This window comes from Pongo abelii, chromosome 10 (genome assembly GCF_028885655.2).
Source record: "Pongo abelii isolate AG06213 chromosome 10, NHGRI_mPonAbe1-v2.0_pri, whole genome shotgun sequence".
Taxonomy (NCBI): domain Eukaryota; kingdom Metazoa; phylum Chordata; class Mammalia; order Primates; family Hominidae; genus Pongo; species Pongo abelii.
In genome coordinates, this window is record NC_071995.2 from 64213796 (window position 1) to 64239905 (window position 26110).

At 40.4% G+C, this 26110-nt stretch overlaps 1 protein-coding gene across 13 annotated transcripts in view; it reads left to right on the plus strand.

The window, feature by feature from the left end:
* The window catches only part of IRAK3 (interleukin 1 receptor associated kinase 3), a 118733-nt gene extending 95241 nt beyond the window's left edge, over positions 1-23492 (plus strand). For all 13 annotated transcript variants that reach the window (XM_054527362.2, XM_054527368.2, XM_054527363.2 and 10 more), the window contains 4 exons: positions 14303-14501; positions 14768-14830; positions 14918-15082; positions 17519-23492. In XM_054527362.2, coding sequence (XP_054383337.1) covers positions 14303-14501; positions 14768-14830; positions 14918-15082; positions 17519-17995 — 904 coding nt within the window. In that variant the 3' untranslated portion in view covers positions 17996-23492. The remainder of the gene's footprint in view (positions 1-14302; positions 14502-14767; positions 14831-14917; positions 15083-17518) is intronic.
* The last annotated feature ends 2618 nt before the right edge of the window (positions 23493-26110 follow it).

Genomic DNA, 26110 nt, shown 5'->3' on the forward strand with positions numbered 1-26110 from the left:
CTATATGTATGTTGCCAAAAAGAGAGTTTACATTATCTTTGGTAATTATTAATGAACAATGTAGGATAGACAATTCTGTGTACAGATGGTCCCAATTTATGATGATTCAACAAAATGATTTTTTTTACTTTACAATGGCACAAAAGTGATACATATTATGTAGAAATCATACTTTGAGTATCGCCATACAATCATTCTGTTTTTCACTTTCAGTACAGTATTCAATGAATTGCATGAGGTAGTCAACACTTTATTATAAAATAGCCTTAGCACTAGATGATTTTACCCAACTGTAGGCTAATATAATTGTCCTGAGCACATTTAACATAGGCTGGGCTAAGCTGGGATGTTTGGTAGCTTAGGTATATTAAATGCATTTTTGACTTACCATGGGCTTGTCAGGATGTAACCTCATAAGTTGAGAAGCATCTGTATTTTAGTAATTATTAATGGCACTTTGTGAAATGAACCTGTATTTATCTACTATTTTTAAAACTGAAGTTTAAAGAAAAATTAAGCAACTTAAATGGGGATTCCTAGCAAGCTGGCAGTAGTAAATAGCAATAAAAATTGTTTGTCCTTGAGTCTCCAGTGTCTCGCTAATCCTACTGAGCCTGCTGTCTCATAACTTTATATATTAACCTATGACAAGCTGAGCAGCAACCCCAATGTTCATTTTTGAGACGTGAGAAAATTAGAAGCAACATCTGCCACATTTCTTCTTCTAGACATAAAGAATCATTCACCCAGAGTAGATACTCCCTGCCGGTGAATTTTTTTCTATTTGCCCTTTATCTTCAACCTGTCCAAAAGTACATGAATATACCTTTGCTGAATATCAAGGAAGACTGAATTTAAAAGGCTGCTGCTGCTTCTGAACCATTTCCCAGTATCTTGAAAAAAACTTGTAGTATGCTGGCCTCATAAAATGAGTTAGGGAGGATTCCCTCTTTTTCTATTGATTGGAATAGTTTCAGAAGGAATGGTACCAGCTCCTCCTTGTACCTCTGGTAGAATTCGGCTGTGAACCCATCTGGTCCTGGACTTTTTTTGGTTGGTAAGCTATTGATTATTGCCACAATTTCAGCTCCCGTTATTGGTCTATTCAGAGATTCAACTTCTTCCTGGTTTAGTCTTGGGAGGGTGTATGTGTTGAGGAATTTATCCATTTCTTCTAGATTTTCTAGTTTATTTGCATAGAGGTGTTTGTAATATTCTCTGATGGTAGTTTGCATTTCTGTGGGATCGGTGGTGATATCCCCTTTATCATTTTTTATTGCATCTATTTGATTCTTCTCTCTTTTTTTCTTTATTAATCTTGCTAGCGGTCTATCAATTTTGTTGATCCTTTCAAAAAACCAGCTCCTGGATTCATTTATTTTTTGAAGGGTTTTTTGTGTCTCTATTTCCTTCAGTTCTGCTCTGATTTTAGTTATTTCTTGCCTTCTGCTAGCTTTTGAATGTGTTTGCTCTTGCTTTTCTAGTTCTTTTAATTGTGATGTTAGGGTGTCAATTTTGGATCTTTCCTATGTGGCACATATACACCATGGAATACTATGCAGCCATAAAAAATGATGAGTTCACGTCCTTTGTAGGGACATGGATGAAACTGGAAATCATCATTCTCAGTAAACTATCGCAAGAACAAAAAACCAAACACCGCATATTCTCACTCATAGGTGGGAATTGAACAATGAGAACACATGGACACAGGAAGGGGAACATCACACTTCGGGGACTGTTGTGGGGTGGGGGGAGGGGGGAGGGATAGCATTGGGAGATATACCTAATGCTAGATGACAAGTTGGTGGGTGCAGCGCACCAGCATGGCACATGTATACATATGTAACTTACCTGCACATTGCGCACATGTACCATAAAACCTAAAGTATAATAATGATAATAATAATAATAATAATAAAAGAAAAAAAAAATTAAAAAAAAAAAAAACTTGTAGTATACTTTTGACTTGGGCAGAAAAAGAGCTGATTGCTTACTTGTTTTTCTGATGAAATGAACTCCATAGGAAAAGACTCTAGGTTTTACTTACTTCTAGAGGGGCAGGGTGACCTACCCATAGACGTCTGTGCCTGTTGCAGTGTGGCAATCCAGCAACTGCTAATGGCTTTGTAGAATCAGCATAAAATTAATGCACACTCATGGGACCTGAATATAGAGGGACCGTGAGGGTCTTCAGTCAGTGGAGTTATCCGTTGAAATTGCTTTCAAAGGGCTGAGGTGGCCACCCACAACCTAAAACAATCCCTCCTCCACTCAGCTTGCAACCAACACTGAGCACATTAAGTGCTCAAATATATGTTTTACTGAGTAAATAAAATATCTGGAATGTTGCTAAACATATTCGTCCTTTGGTCTAAACTTAAAATAAGTATTAGCTTATTTTAAATCCCCAAGCGGTAATAGATTAATTTTATTAAGTTTCCTTTTGTGTGGCTGAGTTCATCAAATCCTTTCCTGAATGCAGAGTTTGAAGAAGAAAGAAAAGAGAAGGTGTTGGGGTTTTGGCTCATGATGGGCGACGGGGACAGAGGGTCACTAACTGAAGCAAAGGGAGCATCAGGGCAGGGAGGGAGGCAGAGGCAAGCTCTGCCCATGGCCCGTTCCATTCTTTTTCACAGCTGAAACTGGGCAAGGTGATTTGGATGTGCCTAACAGTGTCTCTCTGCTGGTATTTGGTGAGAGCACAGGCTTTGGGCCCTCATTTCCACTTTCTCACTGTTGGTTCGTGTCTTCAGGTTGGTCCAGGAAGTGGGCTCAGAAGCACAGATTTACCTGCAGGAGGTTTTTAAGGGAGGGCTCTCAAGGACAGCAAATGAAGCGAGGAAAGGAAAAAGGCAGGATTGGGCAGTTGGAGAGGTTGAGTTGGGATATTATTGTCATAGAGGCCTCAGCCCATGCCATGGGGAAGCACTGAACCTGGGGTGGTGTTTCAAAGAAATCCCAGAGGCAAGAAGGGCACTCTGAGCTTTGCACCCCTGCATCTGACCAGCCCTCTTGTGGTCATGTGGCTGGGTGAGGCAGCTCCCTTCCACCAAGACAGTTCCCAGACTGTGGCTCAGCTGTGAGCCATCTTTAGCCAACTCTTACTGTTGGGGAACCAGAGCCTCCCTGGAACCCAAGGAGGGAGCCAAGTAGGGTGGGGAAGGACAGGGTGGGGAAGGAAGGGGTCGGGGGGCGGCGTGGAGTCATGGTGGGAGATTGCACCGTGGCAGCCACCACAGTTATGAAGGAAGATTTGACAGGAGGGAGTTCTGAAAAATGTGACTCGAAGATTTTTCTTTTTCACATGCTTTGCTCCCCACCCTCCTCCCATCCTTTTCTCTTAGCTCAGTGTCCCCTAATGTTTAAATCAGAGAGACCTTCCACTTAAAATGCGAATTCTGAGCAAATTGCTTAATGTCTCTAAGCCTCAATCTTCCTCTCTGCAAAATGCTAGTAGTAGAATAATAGCTTCTATCTCCTAGGGTTAAATGGCATAAGGTCCTTGGCAAAGAGCACACACATCTTCAGTGGTAATTCCTGTCCTGACTGGTTGAGAAGTGGTGGGAGTGGCACAGTGACAGAGGCCAAGTAGTGTGGTGGCCAATCAGTCTTTTTACTTAACACTCTTACCACTATCGTCAATTTATAGTGTTTGAAAAGTGGACCCACTGACTAAGCTCTAGTTTAAGAAAAATTACTTCTCTGTTATTATGTTTACTGGCCAGGTGTGGTGGCTCACATCCATAATCCCAGCACTTTGGGAGGCCAAAGTGGGCCAATTACGTGAGGCCGGGAGTTTGAGACCAGCCTGGCCAACATGGTGAAACCCCATTCTCTAATTAAAAAAAAAAAAAAGTGTTTATTAAATATCATGAGAATCCCACTCATCTTACTTCACAAATATTTATAGAACATCTGTTGTGTGCAGAGCATTGTGTTAGACCACAGTGGGAGAGACAGTGATGATAATAGTCTTGTCCTTGAAGGTTCAACCTGATGATCAGAAAGATAACACAAACACAAAATGTGTAGTGCAATGGTAACTATGCCCACTGAGTGGTTGGTCTGAGAAGGCTTCGTCTCGTTAGAGAGTTCCAAGCCAAGTCTTGGAAAAAGTGGGTCATTGCAGTGGATTGGTTGAAAGAAGCAGAGAGAATATTCCTGGTGGAGGCAATAATTAGTTCAAAGGAACAGAGTAAAGAATTGCCACATATATAGTAAAAGCAAGAAAAATCAGTTGGTTGGAAAAGAAAGGACAAGGTTGGAGAATAAGGTAAGGTGAGACTAGAGAAGAATGAGGACTGTGGTGAGCAGGGGATGGAATGCAGCTTTGGATTCTGACTAGGCTGAGGAACTAGGTTTGACAAGCTGGGCTCTAGTGAAATTCTGCAGCTTGTCTAGGATGTAGGTGGAAACCGAAAGGTTCTAGAGTCTCTTAGGTGGTCTCACAACTTAAGAGGAGGCCAGTTCTTCCAGGTCACTATCCCAGGAACTTGTCTGGATGTGCAGAACTATAAAAATCATTTAAGCAACACTGCTAGACAGAATGCCCAACAGGTAACAAAGATACAGAGTACCCAGAGAGATCTGATCAGAAACAAGAATATTATGGAAGAGACAGGGCTTGAAATGCATCTAGCAATGTATTTTATATTTTACTTGGTGGTGGGGCTGCTGACAATTGTTGCCTTTCTGAGTGTTCCAAAGAGTTCAAGGATTTCAGTGTAACCCATCCATAGAATGTGCCCACCCAGGCATGTGTCAGGGTATGGAGATCCATGGCTGTGGGCATTTGTTTGAGAACTGTGGTTTCACAAGGGCTCATCAGTGTGTCCCTGCCTGTTCCAAAGCAAATCAGTCCCTTCCACAGCCATTGAACTTTTGGCCTTTCTGCTGAGCCTGCCAGCGAAGATGTTAATTAGTGCCAACTATAACAGTAGATTTCCCTCTCGTGTTGGTGATATGCACACCTGTTCTCTAGAAGCTGGAATGAAACTAACTCAGTTCATTTGGGCCACTGAACACCTGTCAGATGGTAATGACAGTCAGTCCCCAGCAGCCTCAGCCAGATGTGATTGGCTGACCTAGATTACCCTCCTGAATCTCTTTTAAATGAATCTTCCACTGTGCTCTAAACCTGGGCCTCCCTGAGTCTTGGTCCCTCTGTGTGTAGCTCAGTGCTTTTAAGACTGAGCTGTCTAAATCCCTGCCTCTTTTGCCTTTGTCTTATTAATTTTCTAAATCTATGTAAGGGAAGATAGCTTCTAGGAGGGATGCAGTTTTATTGTACGGCTCCAATAATTGGCTCAGAAAAGGACATCTCAAAATCTGTGTTAAACAGTGGCCTTTTCCCTGAGTAATTCAGGGCTCTGTTTTTATTGGAGGAGTGAACAATGGAAGATGCTGTTACCTTTATTTTCTTTTCTGTATTTGGGCTTCAGAGTGATGAGTCACAAAAGACTTTATCCTAACCCTTTGATATTATTAAGTTACGTTTTTAATAGTATGAAATAGCATGGAACAATGTATATAAAGTGAGATTAAGTGGAAAAGACCAAATTAAAGTAGCATATAGTATATAATTATAACTTTGTATAACTACAAATTCATGCATTAAAAAAATATTAAATGTAAAACATACCAAAATATCAACAGTGTTTTGTTTGGTTGGAGAACCTATAGCTTATTTTTCAATGGCTTATTTTTTACTTCTTTATGTTCTTTAGATTGTATTTAAAGAAATGTTCTAGTCTAACAATAACATAAAATTTATTAGGCAAAAATAACTTGGCGTCAGACCTTACTGTCTCAAGCCAACTAATTGGAAAAAGTTCCAAAAGACAGTCTCAAGTTACTAAATGAAATCCTTATCAGTGCAATCATTCTCTGTAATTAATTTTATCAGTAAAGAAGCTTGATAATCTGTCATTTTTATGGTTTTAAAATAGTTTTTAAAATGAAAGTCGGAAAGTCATTATTCAGCAGCCTGGTGCCCAAAGTGTGAATAACATCTTTTGTCTAAAGCAAAGTGAAATGGTGCTCATGTCTTCAGCAGGTAGGAGGCAGGATGAGGATGCGGATGTGGGAAGACCACCAGAAATCTGGGTTCAGGCCAGGTGAGGTGACTCACACCTATAATCCTAGCACTTTGGGAGGCTGAGGTAGGCAGATCACTTGAGGTCAGGAGTTTGAGACCAGCCTGGCCAACATGCTGAAACCCCATCTCTACTAAAAATACCAAAAAAAAAAAAAAAAAATTAACCAGGCATAGTGGGGTGCACTTGTAGTCCCAGCTACCCTGGAGGCTGAGGCAGAAGAATTGCTTGAACCCAGGAGGTGGAGGTTGCAGTGAGCTGAAATTGCATCACTGCACTACAGTCTGGGTGACAGAGCAAGACTCCGTCTAAAAAAAAAAAAAAAGAAAAAGAAAAAGAAGTCTGAGTTCAGATCCAGGTCTTGTTTCTCTTTCTGTGGCCAGAGAGTGGCCAAAAGTTTTCACACTTGCACATTCGGAGCCAACCAAGACAGTCTTAAGGTGACCTCTTGTTGCTGTCAAATTCTTTGACATTACTCCTGCCTATTTGTACTGGGCTCTATACTCACGAGTCTAGGACTGTTACAGGAGAACGTGACCCTGTATTCTCTTAAATCCTGGCCAAGCTTTACCCTGATCAGCTTCCAAATTAGAATGAGGTCAGATATGTTTAGGGAGGCGCCTCCAGTGACCTGCCCACTCTGGAGCACGCTTTAGTCAAAGTTCTGAAATGCCTGTTTTTCTGAAACACCCTCTCCCTAGTCTTTTATCTGTCCTTCCCCTTCTTTACCAGCCACGCTAGCGATCTCGTTGTTGTCCCTGTCTCTTATCACTGGTTAAGAGTGTGGCCTTGGGGTCACATAGATCTCAGTACAAATCCCTACTTCTCTCTGGCACTGTGATCTTGGGCACGTCGCTTAATCCCCTGAGGCTCAGTCTCTTACCTCATCTGGAACTGGGGTGACAGTGCTCCGCCTCCTCCCAGCATTGTGAGGAGGAAGTGAGGTGATAGACTGAAAGCACAGCCCAGGCCTGGCAATGAGCTGTAATTATCCCCCCACAATGTGAGAAAAGTGCTTCATCTAACCTGTACTTGAGCCCTTGCTGTATGGTGGGCCCAGCATGTTGTGGGGGTCCAGCTCCATTTGGGTGCAGCTCTCATTATTCAGACTTCTTTTCTGTGGAGCTAAAATCCTGTGACTTGCCCATTTGCCGCTGGAATTATCTATATACAGCTAAAGAAAAAGGAGATAAAAGCTCATTTCATTTCTCTTTGAAATCAATAGTCTCTTAGTCTTTCATGAGTAGCTGAATAAAAAGATGTTGTCTTAGTTAACTGTAGTAAATTGAAAGAGCACCAAACAGAAAAATAGTGGGGCTAGGTGTTCTGGCCCTGCTGTTAAGCGGTTTTGCATGGAACAAGTCATGTCAACCCTGTGGGCCTCATTCACTTCCTCTGCAGGATTCTATAGCAGCGATGACAAGTCAGTGTTGTCTCATGTTCCATGTCTGATTGATTGATAATGATTTCCCACATGCAGGGTTGAAAGAGAATCTATGGTAGGTGCTTTCTGAACTAAATTTTTGATGTTTGCCAAGAATATGGTAGGATGTTTTGGGAGGATAAATGTTATGGCAACATTTAAGCCACATATGCACCATTCCTGTACTGAGTGGTCTAGGGCTACCCTCAGTTTCAAATCCTCTTTACATAATTGATTATATCAACAAATATTTACTTAGTATCTTCTATAGACTCAATATTACGCTTAAGTAAACAACATCAGGTGGTCTCCCTGTGAGTGTCAAACAGTGTCATTGGAGCTGTACAGTAGGAATTTTGGAGAAAGGAGCACTGGAATTTGGAGCAGTCAAGTGAAAAGTTCATGGAGGAAGTGAATCTTATGGCTGCAGAGAGGACTCAGATAAAAATAAAGCAGGGGAGAGTATTTTCAAGATGAGGGGAACAGAATGGAGAGAGGCCAAGACAGCAGAAAGCATAGTTTGTCCTGACTGCATAGTAAGTACTAATACCTTAAGGGTAGCAGATAGACTGCAATCAGATGAGAGAGCTCAATGAGAGCCAGAGACTTTTCACCTGGCATCAATGCCTGCTGAATAACTTGTTAGCAATCCTCCCAGCAAGCCTGAGTTCAGGTATTATAGTTATTATCTCCATTTGATAGAGGAGAAAGCTGAGGCTTGCAGAGATTAGTGACTGGCCTCTGTCTCATGGCTGTAGAAGGGAAAAGGGAGGTTGCATTCCATGTTTGTGTGAGTCCAATCATCATGCACTTTTTAAGGAATTAAAGGTCTGGGATTAATGGAAGCACGTAGGCATCATTGGCAGAGACAGGGAAATTGGGAAGGAGAGGAGAGCATAATTAGTGTGCAGAAACTTGGAAATGCTGACATTGGACTCCTGGCAGTAGCAACAGGCATTGAAGGGGAGATCGGGCCTGGAAAGCGGTGAGAGTAGATAGCTTTCTAAGGAAGAAGCTGTCAAAGACACAGCTCAGAAACACCCACAGGAGAAGCAATGCCCATGTTTCCAAGGTGTTTTCAACAAGTCTGGGGGTTTATTTAGCTAAAAAATGTCTTAGTAATTTGAACTCTTCAAAGAGAATGTTATAAAAACAAAATCTGCTTCCAGGTGGTGGAATTTGAGAAGGAAAGGACTTAAAAGAATCTTGAAAAGTTGCAGCCTATATTCTTGGCCAAAGGGCCTCACATTTTTATTGGAGAAACGAAGATGTTTTTGACTTACAGGATCACTTAAAAGCATCTGAAAGCAGTAAACTTCCTTGTTATTTCCCTCCTAGCCCTTAGTGAGCTTAATTGTTTTCACATTTATGAACTATCTTAAATGGAAATGCATTTTATCCTCAGCATTTTCCATCCCAGACATTTCATTCCTGCTAATGTTTCCAAAGCAAAGAGATAATCTTGGTGAACATTTCTAATGTTTCCTATAAAATCATGTTCTTTAATCAGCATTGTCATTTGTCTCCTGCCAAGTGAAACAGTCTTTCATAGAAGGGAAATGGTCTAGGGAAGAAACAAAGAAGAAGCCATTTGCTTCAAAATGGACTTTTTTTTTTTTTTTTAATGGAAATTGATCAGAGATGTAAGGTCAGAGTGAGTGAGTGCATGGATAATTTCCTTTCTGAAAGACTAGAAAAACTGAGTGGTTGGGAAAAGGGCACAGGGGGCCACAGGTTGGCCCCTCCCTGTGACCAGGACACTGTTGCCTGAAGACCCAGGCTCCTCCTGCCTTTATCCCCAGACGGGAAGGTTGGAGCCCAGCTCGTTGTTTAACAGGCATGTCAAAGCCTACAGGGAATGCAAAGTCTCTTTCTTTGTTTGACTGATAAGATTCTTTAATCAGTCTCCTCCCTCTCCCTCTTAAGCCCCTCAAAAAGCCTATTTTTATCTTTCAGAAAAATTTTAGATATATACAATTCTTTTTCCTCAGATTTTTCCTGTTTTCCCCCAGTGCCTCCCCTCTTCTAAAATATCCAAATTTGATTTTTTCTAAGGGATGCCAAAACAATTAAATATGACATAAATTAAAATTTCCCCTATTAATTCTATTTGCCACCACTCTCTCCCCAACATTCATTTACTTATACACATAGATACATACACATATGCACGGTACATGCCAGTTTTTTTCTGTCTCTCCATTGTCTTAAAATGTCTGGAAAATATGTTTGCCCAGAACTTCTCTGGAACTATTTGAAACTCAGCCAATTTGTTGTCATTAACTAATTGAAGGGTCCTCAGATCTCCAGGGACATCCTACAACCCCCTGTATTTTTGTTCCTTGAGTTGGTGTCTTTGGACTTCTGGAGACATGCAACCAAGCCTTTTGGGATTTTAAGGTAAGGTAATGGACGTAGGATGGACAATGGCCAGCCTATATCCTTTAAAGCATACTTTGAGCCCTCTGTGAGTGTCACTCTCCTTACGTTTTCTCATTTAATACTGGTAAGAACCCCGTGAAGTAAGCATTATCAGATCTTTATACCAACAGGGAAACAGGCTTAGGGGGGTTGTGCTAGTTGTGGGTAGATTTTGAGTTTCACAATTAAAGGAGGAACACCCCTTACTGGGCCCTTGCACCGAGTGCCTAGACTCAGAAGGCACCAACAAGCAAAAACAAGCTTGAATACTGTGTCTCTCAGACCTGCCTAGGTTCAACAGGGATGAAAGAGAAAGCTCCGCAGTTCCACAGGGGAATAAAGGGTTTCAGATTTGTAGCATTCCAGGCAGGATGCAGTGCACACTTAAGTTGGGGTGGGGTGCACAACTTTTTTAGTAGCTTGCAGGTTCTAGGAGAAACTGAGTCTTGCCTCATCTGGTTAGGGGAGGCAGGGCATCTGGTGAGGGGTGTCTCGGTGTTGCAACAGCCGTAATACAGACAGCACATGTGTGCTGTTGCCTCAGGCTGCCCCTGAGGGGCCGTTGGGTCCTCTTTATCTCTGGAGCCAATCTGTGGCTCCTTGCCCCCTCTTCCCTAGATCCTTCTTTGGAGTCCTGGCCTTTCCTGAGAGTTTCCAGGCACCCAGGAGCTGGACTGCTGGACCCATATATATACTATATACTATATAGTATATATATATATACATATATATAAAATATATCGGTATATATATTATATATATGTGGGTATATATCTCTCTCTCTCTTTAAAAACCAATCATGCTCTTTCATGCCAAATATGGTATTTGCACTTGAATTCAAATCCTGCATTATAATCTAGGTGGAGCGTCTTGTCTTATGTTTAAGGTCCAAGGGATTGAACTTAATTAGGAGATAAACTGGTGAGCAAAGAAAGCAATTCTCATTACAAAGTAGCATTTGTTTGGGGGATTCAGGTCCCCCTGAAAATTGTCATAGAGACCCCTACTAATAGAGAGATTAAGTAACATCCTAGAGTCAGGTTACAAACTCATCATCTGTATAGGATTCTCCATACTTCCTCAGTGTACAACCAATGATCATTCTGTTAAAGGAATTATCTGGAGAGGGGATGGCCTCTCTGTTAAGGTAAATAGCCTTGTGTTAAAGAGTAGAAAAAATAGATTGTAGAAGCATGAAATTGAGGATATGAACCATGGATATGGGTCAAAGATGTCTTTTATCTATCTCTTTGGTGGCCACAGTTGCTTGCAGGCTGCCCTTTTGCATGATATTTCCATGATTGTAGTTATTTTAGGTTCTCAATTTTGTTAGTTTATTTTCACCCCACAGGATTAACTTACTCAGCTGACCTGCATGGAAGCTGAAGGCACTTTGTGTTTGAACATTCTATTTAAGGTTGAAGCAGGGGAAAAGAATTAAGGTAGAAATTGATCGTTGAAGGGCCTTTTGCAATTTCCGCTTTCCTAAAACAGAACATCCTTCTTCCTCAGCTACCGCTAACCTTTATTTAGAACAGAATAAATCACTGGACTCAAAATTTATGTTATACACTAAAGTCAGCTGAAAAACGACTTATCTTTTCACCGATTGTCATTATTCAAACTGTAAATTCAGTACCCTAGAATAATTTCCCATCTTATTGATGGCCTTTCACTGACCCAAAGTCCTCTCTGGGTTTTATGGTGTAAGCATTGTTTGTGGTTACTCAACTCCCTTCTGCCCAACTTTCACAGAAGCTGACTCACCATTTGCTGAAAGCATCCCACCAGCTTTGCTATGGGTCACATAAATGAATTAGATTGAAGGTTTTGTTGTTATTATTGTTGCTTTTTTCTCCCTTTTTGTACTTAAAAAAGATTCAGGGAATTTTTTTTTTTTTTTTTTTTTTGGTGTTTCAAAAATTCAGCTTTTGCAGTCTCATGATTCTGGCATTGTCAATTACAATTCTGTGCCTTTTTTTAGAGCTGTGATAGAGGAAGATGTTTAGGTGTTTGACATTGAATATCTGCCATTCAGAACATTCCTGCCCTCCCCCTGTGCTGAAATGAAATGGGGCATGCAGAAGTGACTCCGAAGTTGAAGGGCAGAAGGTGGAGTCCTGGCAATGAAGGTTGGAGAACCTTTTTTTCCCACCTTGCCCCCAGGACTCTGAAACCCTCAGGGCATCTCCAGGAGTCTCAGACTTGATCTGATCCATTGAAGAGTCAACCTAGGGAAGAAGTGATTATGAACTGACAGTCTCTTCTTATCTAGAGCTGGAGAGAAGTCGGATCTGACTCTAGTCTGTTACTCATCTGAGGTATGTCAGGATAGTCAACAGTTCTCCCAGTGAGAAAGTAAGAGTGGGTGAGGAGTGACAGATGGGGGTGTGTGAGGCCCAGGGTGGCTTTAGCAGCTGCTGGGTTCTCCAGGGAGAAGGGAGAAGACAAGGAGAGAAATGACAACTGTGCTCATTGATACGAGCCTTGGGAACCAGGCCTCTCTGGCCTTCCTTCCATAAATGCTAAGAGCACACAGCTGATAAGAGGCCCTAGAGCTCAGAAGGTGGGCTTTTTGGATTTTACAATTCCCTTGCCACCCTTAGCGGAAGGAGGAGTGAAATAAAGTTTAAAATGTGTCTTTCTTTATCCTTAAAAGACTGCGGGGTCTGGGCATGGTAACTCATGCCTGTAATCCCAGCACTTCGGGAGGCGGAGGCGGGTGGATCACCTGAAGTCAGAAGTTCAAGACCAGCCTGGTCAACATGGTGAAACTCCATCTCTACTAAAAATTAGCCGGGTGTAGTGGCAGGCGCCTGTAATCCCAGCTATTCAGGAGGCCGAGGCAGGAGACTCACTTGAACCCGGGAGGCAGAGGTTGCAGTGAGCTGAGATCGTGCCAATGCACTCCAGCCTGGGGGACAAGAGCGAAACTTTGTCTCAAAAAAAAAAAAAAAAAAAACCACTGGAAGTGCCTTTGTTTTTTCTATTGTCAACTCAGCCCTAGACAAAGTCTGGACTAGAATCTTTAAGGCCTTAGCTTCATACATTGAACTGTTTCCCCCAAACTCTCTAAATAGAAGTGGGACTCTGAGTCCTCTGAACAGTAAGAACACTTGCAGTTCAGACCTATGGAACTGGGGCCTGCACATTAACCTACCTGTATAGGGATAGCAAAGACTTCTGGAGCTTTTGTAAGATCCAAAATTTGTTCAGAATTAAGAACTTCTTGATATCCCGTGGCTGTTGCTGTAGCACTTTTAGTAACAGCATGTCGTACTACAAATATGCCTCTTGGCATTTTGGATGGGCAGGTCTACTATTAGATGCTTTGGTTTCAGGGGATAAAGAGGAAGCTCTGAAGAGCCCTAAGCAAAGCCGGGAATTGCATGACTTTCTGTTGGCTGCCCTACCTCCTCAATATCCATCTGTTCTCTTAGAATTGATTACTAATCTTCCTCCTAGTTGCCATTTTTTGAGCATTACCAAGTGCTGGGGAGGACACTATGCACTTCGTTTTCCCCCTGCCAGAGTTCTGTTCTCCTCATTTCACATGAGAGGAGAGAGGGCACTGAGGCTTACATGGCGAAGGAAACTGTGGGTGGTCATGGAGCCAGAGAAAGGCAGAGCTCCTGGCTGTATGCAGTGGGAAATGGATCTCTTTCTTGGCTTATCCTTTCCCATTCCTGCTTTGACAGCCCTTTGAAGGTAAAAGTAAGCCAATGCCTACCCTCAGCCAAAATGTCAGATGATTCTTAAGGTTTTTAATGTGACAACTGCTTATATTGACTATAAGCACTTTGCCTTTGTCTCTGCAAACATTTGTATTTTAAATAAGACTCAAAAACCAAAAAACAGAGATGAAACCATGGGATAGGGCTGCCATGAGGGCAGGAACTACCAAAGAGTCCTCAAATCATTCCAAGTTAGTGGCTCTGCGCTCATAAGCCAAGCATTTCACAACACAGCTCTTGCACATAACAGACACATAATCAGCTGATTAAAACTCAGTTCATGTTCTCCGTAAGTGTAAGAAAAGCACAAGGAAAGCTGTTTTGGTTAACTTCAATTTCTCTTAGTGAGAAAGCATCAGCTTTATCCAGCAACTTCACATATGTATCTTTAAGTTTGAAATGCCCACTGTTCCTAGGTCAGGTTTTTATTCTAGGTTGCAGATAACACTTGGATTTATACATTAAGAAAAATGAAAGAATGTTCTCTAGTTCATGGAAATTTGTTTGGCTTTATTTTGACAGTGTTTTGAATTAACCAGATAAGAAGAAGGTGAGTTTAGTATGTTTGTTTACACTGAAGTGCCTTTATGATATTTTGTCTTGTTTGTCCCTGATCACAATTTTAGTGCAAACATCCTTTTGGATGATCAGTTTCAACCCAAACTAACTGATTTTGCCATGGCACACTTCCGGTCCCACCTAGAACATCAGAGTTGTACCATAAATATGACCAGCAGCAGCAGTAAACATCTGTGGTACATGCCAGAAGAGTACATCAGACAGGGGAAACTTTCCATTAAAACAGACGTCTACAGCTTTGGAATTGTGAGTACCAACTGCCAGTTAACAAAGGAGGAGAGTTTATTGCCAAGAATGTTCTAGACTCTAAGAATTTTTTAAAGAGTTTTAATTTTTGACTCATTGATTTCCTGTTAGCCCATCTTATATATTAATTTTGTGTAATCAAGCAATTAATAAAATATAAAGTCATTAACTAGAATGAACTATATTCATAGTCATGGTTAATAGTTGCAACGAATTGTGTGTATATTTTTAAGATATATAGCTGACTTTCTATATCTTCCTTGTAGGTAATAATGGAAGTTCTAACAGGATGTAGAGTAGTGTTAGATGATCCAAAACATATCCAGCTGGTAAGAATTGTTTTCATCCTGGCACCTATCTCTTGGTCATTTTCTGATCAAGTTCTCTGTGATAAAATTGTTTCCCTCTCTTCCAAGCGGGATCTCCTTAGAGAACTGATGGAGAAGAGAGGCCTGGATTCATGTCTTTCATTTCTAGATAAGAAAGTGCCTCCCTGCCCTCGGAATTTCTCTGCCAAGCTCTTCTGTTTGGCAGGCCGGTGTGCTGCAACGCGGGCAAAGTTAAGACCATCAATGGATGAAGTGAGTATATACATGGTTTTATTCAAAACTGAGCCCACAGAACCATGGAAAATCTAAACTAGATAAATTGTGTATCTAAGTGAATTATTTGTTAATGAGACAAATCCAGCCTCCAACAGAGAATTCCAACATAATAGTTAGTGTTTCCAGGTCAAAAAGCCACATCATTTGGTACGCTGGTAAGGTCATTTCTAGGTGGAATGAAGACCCCACAAAAAATTTAATGTAAAGATGTAAATGAACAGTTTTCAGGGAATATTTTATTCAATCTTTTTTTTTTTTTTTTTGGAGACAGAGTCTCACTCTGTTGCCCAGGCTGGAGTGCAGTGGCACTATCTCGGCCCACTGCAACCTCCACCTCCCCAGTTCAAGTGATTCTACTGCCTCAGCCTCCCAAGTAGCTGGGATTATAGGCACGAGCCACCACGCCTGGCTAATTTTTGTATTTTTAGTAGAGGCGGGGTTTCACATGTTGGCCAGGCTGGTCTCGAACTCCTGACCTCAAGTGATCCACCTGCCTTGGCCTCCCAAAGTGTTCAGTCTTCATTAAGAGATCTGGCTCATTATAAATGCAGCATATATTTTCCTTATCCATTTTTTTAAATTTATTAATCTATCCATAGACTTAATCACCCATTCATTTATTTGTTTATTTGCACAAATAAACAAATACTTAATTAATGCCTACTCTGTGTATGCCAGAATTTGTATTGGGTGCTGGGAATACATCAGTGATCAAGATGCAATGACTACCCTCAAGCTCACTGTTAAGAGGAGTCAGATGAGTAAACACAGAATGTTGGTCCAGCAAGAGAAACATAATGATAGACAGAAGGCCAGGTTGCCGTGGAGCATGGATTCAGAATACACACCAGCCCATGGAAGTTAAGGAAGCTTTTTGACAGATATGACGGTTTAGCTAAGATCTGAAAAACAGGTTGGATTTAGGCAGCAGTAAGGATGGAAAGACATCCCAAGCAGAGAGAATGAACACCTGCAAAGGCTCCAAGGTGATGGAGCCCATGGTGCTAAGACCACAGATAGTTCAGCATCATGGAGGGGGAGCAGTGAGGGAAAGCCTGGAGTGGTTAAAATAATAGAAGCTTCCATGACAGAGGGACATGAATTCCATTCTAGGAGTTTGGATTTTATCCTGAGTCTATCATAGAGCCATGCAAGGGTTTTAAACAAGGAGTTGACATAATCAGAATATAAACAGCACTGGCCTTCGAGGCAGGAGAGCTGTATTCCAGGCCTGACACCACCCGTGAGAGTTATGTGGAGCCAAGGGCTTAGGAAGGAGCGATGAGATGTATCGTGCAGGGACAGAGAATTGGAAGCCCGGAGATCTGGTGTCAAACAACAGGTCTGTACCTTACTGACTAATGATACTGCTTCCCTTTTCTGAGCCTCAGGCTTTATCATCCATAAAATGAGAATGATTAATGTTGTTTGTACAGGTTAAATGAGATAATATATGTGAAAGCACTTTGTAAATTGTAAAGCTCTCTATATGTATTTTTTTAATTACGTGTGTGTGTGTATATGAAGGTATGTTGTATGGTGTATTAATTATATCAAGGGTTCTCACATCTAGCTGTACATCCAAATCATCCGAAGCTTCTAACATACAGATTCCTGGACCTTCAACACCTTATTTTTTGAATGACAATCTCTATGTTGGGACCAAGGGATATGCACTTTAAAAGAGCTCCCTAAAACTTATGGCATTTGGTCAGGCGCCCTGGCTCATGACTGTAATCCCAGCATTTTGGGAGGCCGAGGTGGGTGGATCAGCTGAGGTCAGGAGTTTGAAACCAGCCTGGCCAACATGGCGAAACCCCATCTCTACTAAAAATACAAAAATTAGCCGGGCATGGTGGCACGTGCCTGTAATACCAGCTACTTGGGAGGCTAAGGCAGGAGGATTGCCTGAACCTGGGAGGCATAGGTTGCAGTGAGCCGAGATTATGACACTGCACTGCAGCCTGGGCAACAGACTGAGACTCCATCTCAAAAAAACAAAAACAAAAAAACCAAAACCAAGAACAACAACAAAAAACTGGCATTTAAGAATTACAGGTTGGGCCCACCATTTCCTTATTCCCTTCCAATCTTCCACATATTATGGTTGAAGTAAAAAATGTAGAGACTTGCCCAAGTTCACAAAGCTAGTTGGTGGCAAATCTGAGGCTTTAATCAGGTCTCTTGGTATTTACTTTAGTGTAGTTTCTTTTATACCTTGTTTTAAGTCACTTAATTTACTCCTCAAAATAAAGGGGTTAGCTAATCTTTAAGATCCCTTCTAATTCAAAATTCTGTAGCTGAACTAATTTCATGAAAATGAAAGAATATTCTTTATAGGTGGAGAGATAAAGGGTAAAAGGAAAGATTATTCAAACTTAATTTAATGTCTGTTTGCTTCTTTGTTATTAGGTTCTAAATACTCTTGAAAGTACTCAAGCCAGCTTGTATTTTGCTGAAGATCCTCCCACATCACTAAAGTCCTTCAGGTGTCCTTCTCCTCTATTCCTGGAGAATGTACCAAGTATTCCAGTGGAAGATGATGAAAGCCAGAATAACAATTTACTGCCTTCTGATGAAGGCCCGAGGATAGACAGAATGACTCAGAAAACTCCTTTTGAATGCAGCCAGTCTGAGGTTATGTTTCTGAGCTTGGACAAAAAGCCAGAGAGCAAGAGAAATGAGGAAGCTTGCAACATGCCCAGTTCTTCTTGTGAAGAAAGTTGGTTCCCAAAGTATATAGTTCCATCCCAGGACTTAAGGCCCTATAAGGTAAACATGGATCCTTCTTCAGAAGCTCCAGGCCATTCTTGCAGGAGCAGGCCAGTGGAGAGCAGCTGTTCCTCCAGATTTTCCTGGGATGAATATGAACACTACAAAAAAGAATAAATTCCACCAGAAGATAAAGAAGAAAGCAAGTATTGCGTAGGCGCCTGAGCATAGGTATGACCCTTGGGAAGACGTTGGCTCCATAAGCAATGCCAAGAGAATGATCAATACTGAGTTTGGGTGATGGAGATAAACAATCTGGACAATTCCATTCCTTTTTTCCCAAACCCTCAAACAGAGTGCCTTAAAAAATTGTTTTATCAGGATAATTGTCTCATGACCAAATCCACGCTCAGTTAGAGCCATTCAAAATTCCTTAAGATCATGGGTTCTGACTTCAGCCAAACAAAACAATCAAAGCCTACCAAAAAGGGACTGGATTTTAATGTCTTCTCCATCATCCTCAGTGTGAGTCCTCAGAGCCTCCATCTGTGGAGAACATTCATTTGGATTCCATCGTTTGGTTGAGCTTGCTTGCAAGGGTTGTAGGAAATGTCTAATTTGTAAATGTTAATAGATACCTTTGGAAAGAATCACCTTGTTATTCTGATTGACCCCTCTTGTTTTTTGGTTAATCCCTGACTAGCCTGCTTGTCTGAAAATGAGCCAGGTTCACCCTTGGCTACAGCATGCTCTGTGTTGAAAGGGGATTTCTTCCCAAGATCTATCCTAAACTCTTAGGACAGTTTATCCTGTATTGACTATTATTACAGCTTTTTAAAAACAGACTTAGTGACCTATTATATCTTAAGGAGACTATATGAAATGTCCATCAAGTAATTTTTATTCCTGAGAAAATGGCTGGTCAAGGGCCTAGGTCAGCTTTTTGTTTAATCTACACCTTTCAACTCTGGGCCTTCACTCCTGCTGTTTCTTGGATCTCCCTCTTTTGAAATCCTACCAATCATCAGAGCTCTACAAAACTGCCATCCTCCTGGAAGCTTCCCTAATCTCTACAAACAGAAGTACTCCCTTTATCAGTATTTCCATAGCAATTTCTTTGTATTTCTATTTTATATTTATCACTTTCTGAATTATATCAAAGCTACGTGTCTTATCTCTTTTTTTTTTTTTTTTTGAGACAGAGTCTCGCTCTGTCGCCCCGGCTGGAGTGCAGTGGCGCAATCTCGGCTCACTGCAAGCTCTGCCTCCTGGGTTCACGCCATTCTCCTGCCTCAGCCTCCCAAGTAGCTGGGACTACAGGCGCCCGCCACTACGCCCGGCTAATTTTTTGTATTTTTAGTAGAGACGGGGTTTCACCGTGTTAGCCAGGATGGTCTCGATCTCCTGACCTCGTGATCTGCCCGCCTTGCCTCCCAAAGTGCTGGGATTACAGGCATGAGCCACCGCGCCTGGCCTTCATCTCTTTTACTAGGTTATAAACTCCCTATATTAGTTTTCTATTGTTTTTGTAACACATTATCACAAATTTAGTGACTTAAAATAACATAAACTAATTATTTTGCAGTTCTGGAGGTCAGAATTCCTTAGCATTCTTTCTGGAGGCTGTTGGGGAGAACTCACTGCCTTGCCTTTTCCAGCTTCTAGAGGCCACCTGCCTTCTTTGGCTCATGGCCTCTTCCTCCATCTTCAAAGCCAGCAACGTGACATTTCAGATCTCCCTCTCTCTCTGTCTCACCGCATCTTCACTACCCTCTTCCTCTCATTCTGGCCCTTCTGCATGTCTTTTATAAAGACCTTTGTGATTTCACTGGGCTCACTCAAATAAGCCAGGAAAATCTCTGTGTCTCAGATCCTTAATTTAATTACACCTGCAAAGTCCGTTTTCTCGTGTAAAGTAACATATTCACAGGTTTCTGGAATTGGGACGTGGACATCTTTGGGGGGCCATTACTCTGTCTGGCATACTCCCTGAGTGTGTAAGGGCCATCTCTTCAGAGCCTAATGTGTCATCCTACACATAGCAGGTGTTTCCTTATAAATTAAGTTGAATTAAATTACCCCTATGAAGCCACATAATCAGTAATTCAGCTATAATAAACATTGCTGAGTAAATTAACAAAGAGAGGATAATGACTCCTTATGATGATGGATAGAAACACTGAAGAAAACCATTTTCAGAGGATTTACTGAATCTTCCTCTCCAAGGAGCTTGTAATAGAAGGGTAAACCTCTAGTTTCTTGTCCAGCAGAGGAATAGGCTCATGTCTTTTATTTTATTTTTTTGGTGAGTCATTATGGTTGGGTTAATCATACTCACATTAGATTCCATGTTGAAGAACAACTAATCAAAGAAGAAAATCATCAGGAATCAGGGTGAGATTAACAGACCAAGGTCAGAAACATGGAGTTACAATTCTCCAAAAAAGCACGAAGTGAGATTAAAACCACAGTAAGTCTTAGTCTGATTGACAGGCTTTATACAGGCCCTCAGTAAGCAGCTGGGAGAACCCATGCCCACCACTGCTCTGTAGGGTACCTGGCTGCTCAGAGCTCTCTGCCTCATCTGATCACCACACATATGAAAGGGTTGGACTAAACTTCATATAACTTTTATTCCTGTGACCTGTGCTAGTTTGGCAACTCTTGATTACACATGTTAATGAAAGGAAGCAGCAAAGTCTTTGACATTTGGTTTACATATTGCAAACCATTCTGAGCCCGATTTAGCTTATTTTAGAGATGTAATCTGAGATTATATTGGCTGAATTGGGAAATTTAGCCTGGAATCATGTGAAGTTGCCACTAATAATTCACAAAAGAGATCATCAAGAATTGACTCTGTGTTAAACTGTTTTGCACTTAGAATATGGGCCCCCACCAATATATTCAATGAAGGGTCATTAAGGAAGCTCTGATTAACACCAGGCCCATGCAATTACTCAGCACATATCATCTGTTGGTATTATGTTGATTTGAACTTGCTTAGCCGACTTAAAGCAGGGTTTCTCAAACTGTAGTATGCATCAGAATGACTTGGAAAGCTGGTTAAAAACACAGATTGCTGGGTCCACCCAGCTTCTGATGCAATAGGTCTGGGGTTAGAAATTTTGCTTTCTAATGAGTTCCCAGGTGATGCTGATGCCAATGATGTGAAGCCCACTCTTCACATCAGTGAAAACCACTGCCTTAAGGTGCTCTTAAATTGTTACAGATTGGTAGATCCTACCTTTCCATCACTGATATGTTTTTTGAGAAAAGGATCCTTTCTTTTCAATTATATTCATCCTACTACATAGGATGTTGGTTAGCACAGAGTGGGAGCTCTAGAAAGATTGTTGACCAATGATCTTATTGACTAGATCATCTTTCTAGAGTATAACAATTTTGGACACCTCAAAGATGAAGTCAAATAAGCTGGCAGTGACCTGATTAATGTTGTGGTAAGCAGATGCCACTGTGGCTGGGAAGTACCAAATCTTCTGTTGAGTGATTCAGTCTTCCTGACTAGATTTGCCTTCTAGTGGGTGTATTAATAAGTGTTAGTTGATATGAATTAAATGTTGCACCTTTCTATGGGTAATAAGAGGATACATCTATGGTTTCATGATGTGGAGACCAAGATACATAAGAAAGCAAGAATGAGTCTCCGGGTGTTCCCTCTGATCAGCAAACATGAATTCATAATTTCATTTACTCTCATTTTTGTAATGCACTGTAAGCAATCCTCCAGGCAGATCCTATTTACTCAGCTTGTTCAGGCTTTTGTGTCATTTTATAATACTCAAACACATGGAGAAAACATTTTATTGTTTTTGAAAACAGGTATGGGATTTCTGACATAATCAATTTTATTGACTTCTTGGGAGTTGTAATGATCTGTGACTCACTGCATAATATTGTAGTTTTATAGGGTGGCACATCACCCTGTGTAAAACAACTTTAATGACCTGAGGACTGATGAGTACAAGAAGTGAGGTTTATCATGAGTGGCATTTATTAAGCATCTGCTAGAATCAAAGCACTGCATTAGCTGCTAAGGTACAAAGTAAGACACAAACAGTTTAGTAAGGAAGACAGGGCATCCACCAAAGTCAACAGTTCAGTGACATCTGTTATTTGAGCCACACACCAATGGAACCAAAGTAAATGCTGAAAGGGTGAGAAGAAGGAATAGATTACTATGCATTTTTGAGAGGATGAAGAAGGCTTCTTGGGGAAGGTTTCTGAAAAGAGATACGGAATTAAGAGAAATAGAAAAGAGCACTGACGAAGCACTCAGAATGGTTATTAAAGGAATTGGGGATCCACAGCAGCTGTGCACAACCATCCCTAACGCCAGAAAAATGGGGTAAGGGTGAAGGGAACTGGGTCTAGAGCTTTGCATGTTTTTTTCTGGTTAACCCTCAGAGTCACCCTGAAGGTGTGGATCCCATCTTACAGGTGAGGACACTGAGTCAGGAAACTAACTTGCTAAAATCAAGTCCTCTCAGTCCTCCCATCAGGTCCTCCCAGATCTGGAGGAGCCAGGATTTGAACTCACATTTGTCTGACTTCAAAATCCATGCTTTTTCTTGTGTTCCACATTGCACAATGGAGCCACTGCCAGTTCAAGCTCTTATGAAAAGGGATGGATGTGAAAAGTCATTTGTTGATTCTACAGATTTTTAGTAGGTACCATGTCTCCTGCCTTTTTCACTATCCTACTCCTCTGCTACAACTTCTCTGCTACAGGCACCCACTGCAGTTACTTGATATGAGTTAAATGAATCCATCCATCCAAACTTCCATTCATTGAATAAATACTTATCAATGGCTTCCTTTGTATCAAGCACTATTCTAGGAGCTGGGGCTACAATGCAGATGGAAACCAGCAAAGGTCACTGCCCTCATGGAGCTTACATGTGAGTGAATAAATCTCAGGGGGTTCTCCTGTCATAGGTCCTGACTCCTCTGCCAGCTCTTCCAAATGGGTTCAGAGAGGTTTTCTCCTTGTCCTGTTATGTAACTGATAATCCCATGGTGGCCCTCACTTTGCTATTCATATGCACTAAGTAGTTTATGGTGTGCTTTGTGGCTGGCAATTGTGACAGATTCTGTTATTCTATTGGTATGTGGTTTCTTTGGGGCATTTGTTTGGATACTGATGGCATCTTCCCGGGGTCTGAGGCACCTACACAAACCTCAGGTCACTGTCACGTGATACTGGAGTTGCCTGTTAAATTATATTTCTTCTTGCACAAAACTGCAGGTTCCCTGAGGGAAAGGTCTGTGTCCTGCTCATTTTTGGATCCCTAATGGCTGGCACAGTACCTGGTGCATAATATGGTTCAAAAAATATTTGTAAAATGAATGAATCAAATAGTCCTTCAAAGCATCTTCAGAATCAAGATTGTCATCTAGATTGCACCTGAAGTTTATCTTCTAGTATTCAGAATATAATCAATCATTGCTTAAATTATTCCATTTCACCATTCTTGAATAAAAGCTATTAATTTTAAATGCTAATATCTGAGATATCTTTGAAAAGAAGATTAGTCATTGTATGTGTTGCTTATAAATTTTCTCTACGGTGGAAAATATTCCCAAACCATGTCTAAGCAATGAAAAACCAGTGTTCTGGCAGGGAATAAACTGATGTTTGTTGTGTTTTGTATCTGTCTTCCCGTTCCAAATCATTTATATATACTTGATGGTCTGTGGGCTTGACTTGCAAGTATTTTCCTGGGAGACATTTTTATTCCAAAGACCTGTATTGCCTGCCAAACCTTCATTTAAGAGACTCATTATGGATGTCATCTGCATCATTGCAAACTTTTCTGGTCATCTCTATAAATAGCAAGATAATATTTACAGAGTTTTACATTGGCTCTTGAATTTTAAAATATTCTCATAGACAAACATTAGTTGGAATGGGGGGTAAGGAGGTAGGAATGGCTTACTTGCGGAAATGCAGGCTCATTGTTATGTCTAGTAGGTGCTAGGTGCATTCACACATCTCTTAAGCTTTAAACAACCTATTGAGCCAGTTTCTATTTCCTTGATCTATTAGGTAAAAAAAAATGAAGCTTAAAGGAGTTGGCCCTTGCCCTAAGTCATACTACTGATGGAATGAGAATACAAACCAAAAACACTTTATTCAAATCCAGGAAATACCTGCCTTGAAAAAGAGTAACTTAAAAATTAAAAGTATCCTCTATTTGAACATGAAAACAGCTAATAAAGATGTGTTATTTTATTTTATTATTATTAATTTTGTCCTCCCATATTGGCAAAGATTAAAGCAATTGACAAAAATGGAATTCTTGTTCACTACTGGCAGGAGTGAAAATTGGTAGAACCTTTCTAGAAGGCAATTTGGTAACATGTATCAAAAACCTAAATGTTGATACACCTTTACCCAGCAGTTTGTTTAGAAATTTATCCTAATTAATAAAAGTTGTCCAAGTCTTTAAACATGAGCCCAAAGGTATATTTCATGATGTTTATGATATTAAAACATTGGAAACAACTGAAACATCCTTCAGTAAAAGATGGATTAAATAAATTCCATGCAGTTGTCATTTAAAAATATTTAGATATATGTTTATTGCTATGGATATATGTTCCCAAAATATTACTGAATCAAAAAGCAGACTACAGAATATATGTTGAATATGATCTCATTTATAACATTGAATATTTTAAGATAATGTATGTTTCATAGATCTTCACCAAATGTTAAGGATGTTTTTTTTCTGGGCTGTGGTATTTGGGTGATCTTTACATTCTTCAGACTCTTATGTATTTGAAACTTTTTATAATGAACTTATATCATTTTTATTAGAAAAGAATAAAGTTTTTGAAAAAAAAAAAAAAAACAGTCATTTTCTACATTTCTACATTTACTTGGCTCTTTGCTTGGTTGTGCCCTTGGTGGCAACTAGCAACTAGTAATAATGCTTCTATTCCACTGCTCTTTATTATTTTTATCTTCCTACCTTAGTAACTGAAGCTACGAAATGGATTTGTCTGGTATCCCTTGAGTAACAAGTCTTGAGAAGGCATGTGACAAAGCAATGCAAGAGGCAAAAACCAGATAAGCTGAAATACAGAAAAGCAGAGTACGGATCACAGTATACAACTGAGAGTGTTTTGTAATTAAATATTAGTTGATTTTGCTAAAATCTTTTTTAAATTACCCGTAAGATTTATACTTACAAATCCCTACTTCAAGGAGTTATCTGCAGTTAAATGAGAAGATCTTTGCGGAGATAAATTTTCCACCACAAAGTATTCATTCTCCAGACTTGTACCCCACTATCCATTTTTAGTTTACATAAAATTTTTACCTTGCTGTAGTTTTAGTTGAAAATAAAACTTGCAACAGTGCAGAGGAAATGTGACTGAATACAGTGTTTTTCTATAGCAGATAGAGATGAACCTGTGTAATGATGCTAATGGGATTCACAATGCATTAATTATAAAGGGAAATAGCAAAGTATACCCCAGGGTAAAATAGCAACTCTGAGTTCTAGCTGGGGGGACTGTTTTGTGCACATAACTAAGTTACGAAAGTGTGTAAATATGATTTTAAAACGTACTTCCTAGGCAGATCCAGCTAAAAGATAAATGAGTGCTGGTTTTTAAGAGCATAAAAGAGCCACAATTTTTTTTATGATACCAAATTAATGTTTTGATGCTATTTTGTGTTTTCTGGAAGGAAAATGCCGACTGATACAACTGTACCCTCACTGCAAAGAGTTCAGCAAAAGAGAATTTAGGAAATCTAATACATATAGTGTAAAATGGGATCATTTCTAAACAGCACATTAGAGTGAGGTTACTCTAGTAATCTTAATGTTCTTAATACCATTATTCACTAATTATAATTTCATGTCATTCTAAATGTGTATAGGCTAATTATAGTGCAGTTGCTGGACCATTAAATACTGGGTCTTATGATATTTCTTTTTCTTATGACTATAACCCAGGATTTTAAAAAAGAGCCACAATGACTTCAGCCAAGGGTAAATATGAATCTATGACCTTTTATTGTTTTAATTTTGTATGTCCTAGAGGAAAATTTAAGATTCTAGCATGCTTACAAAGCCAAATATGCATGTTTATATTAACTCACTGCTGGCAGCTCTAAGGCTATTACTTGAGACAGCAGGCAGAGCAATCTCTGACATTTTCATTATGCATTTGTCTAGCAGCTTGAAGAGGGGAAATAATTCATGTGATTATGAATAGCCTATCTTGGTCATTAAAATGTATTTCCCTAATAGAAAA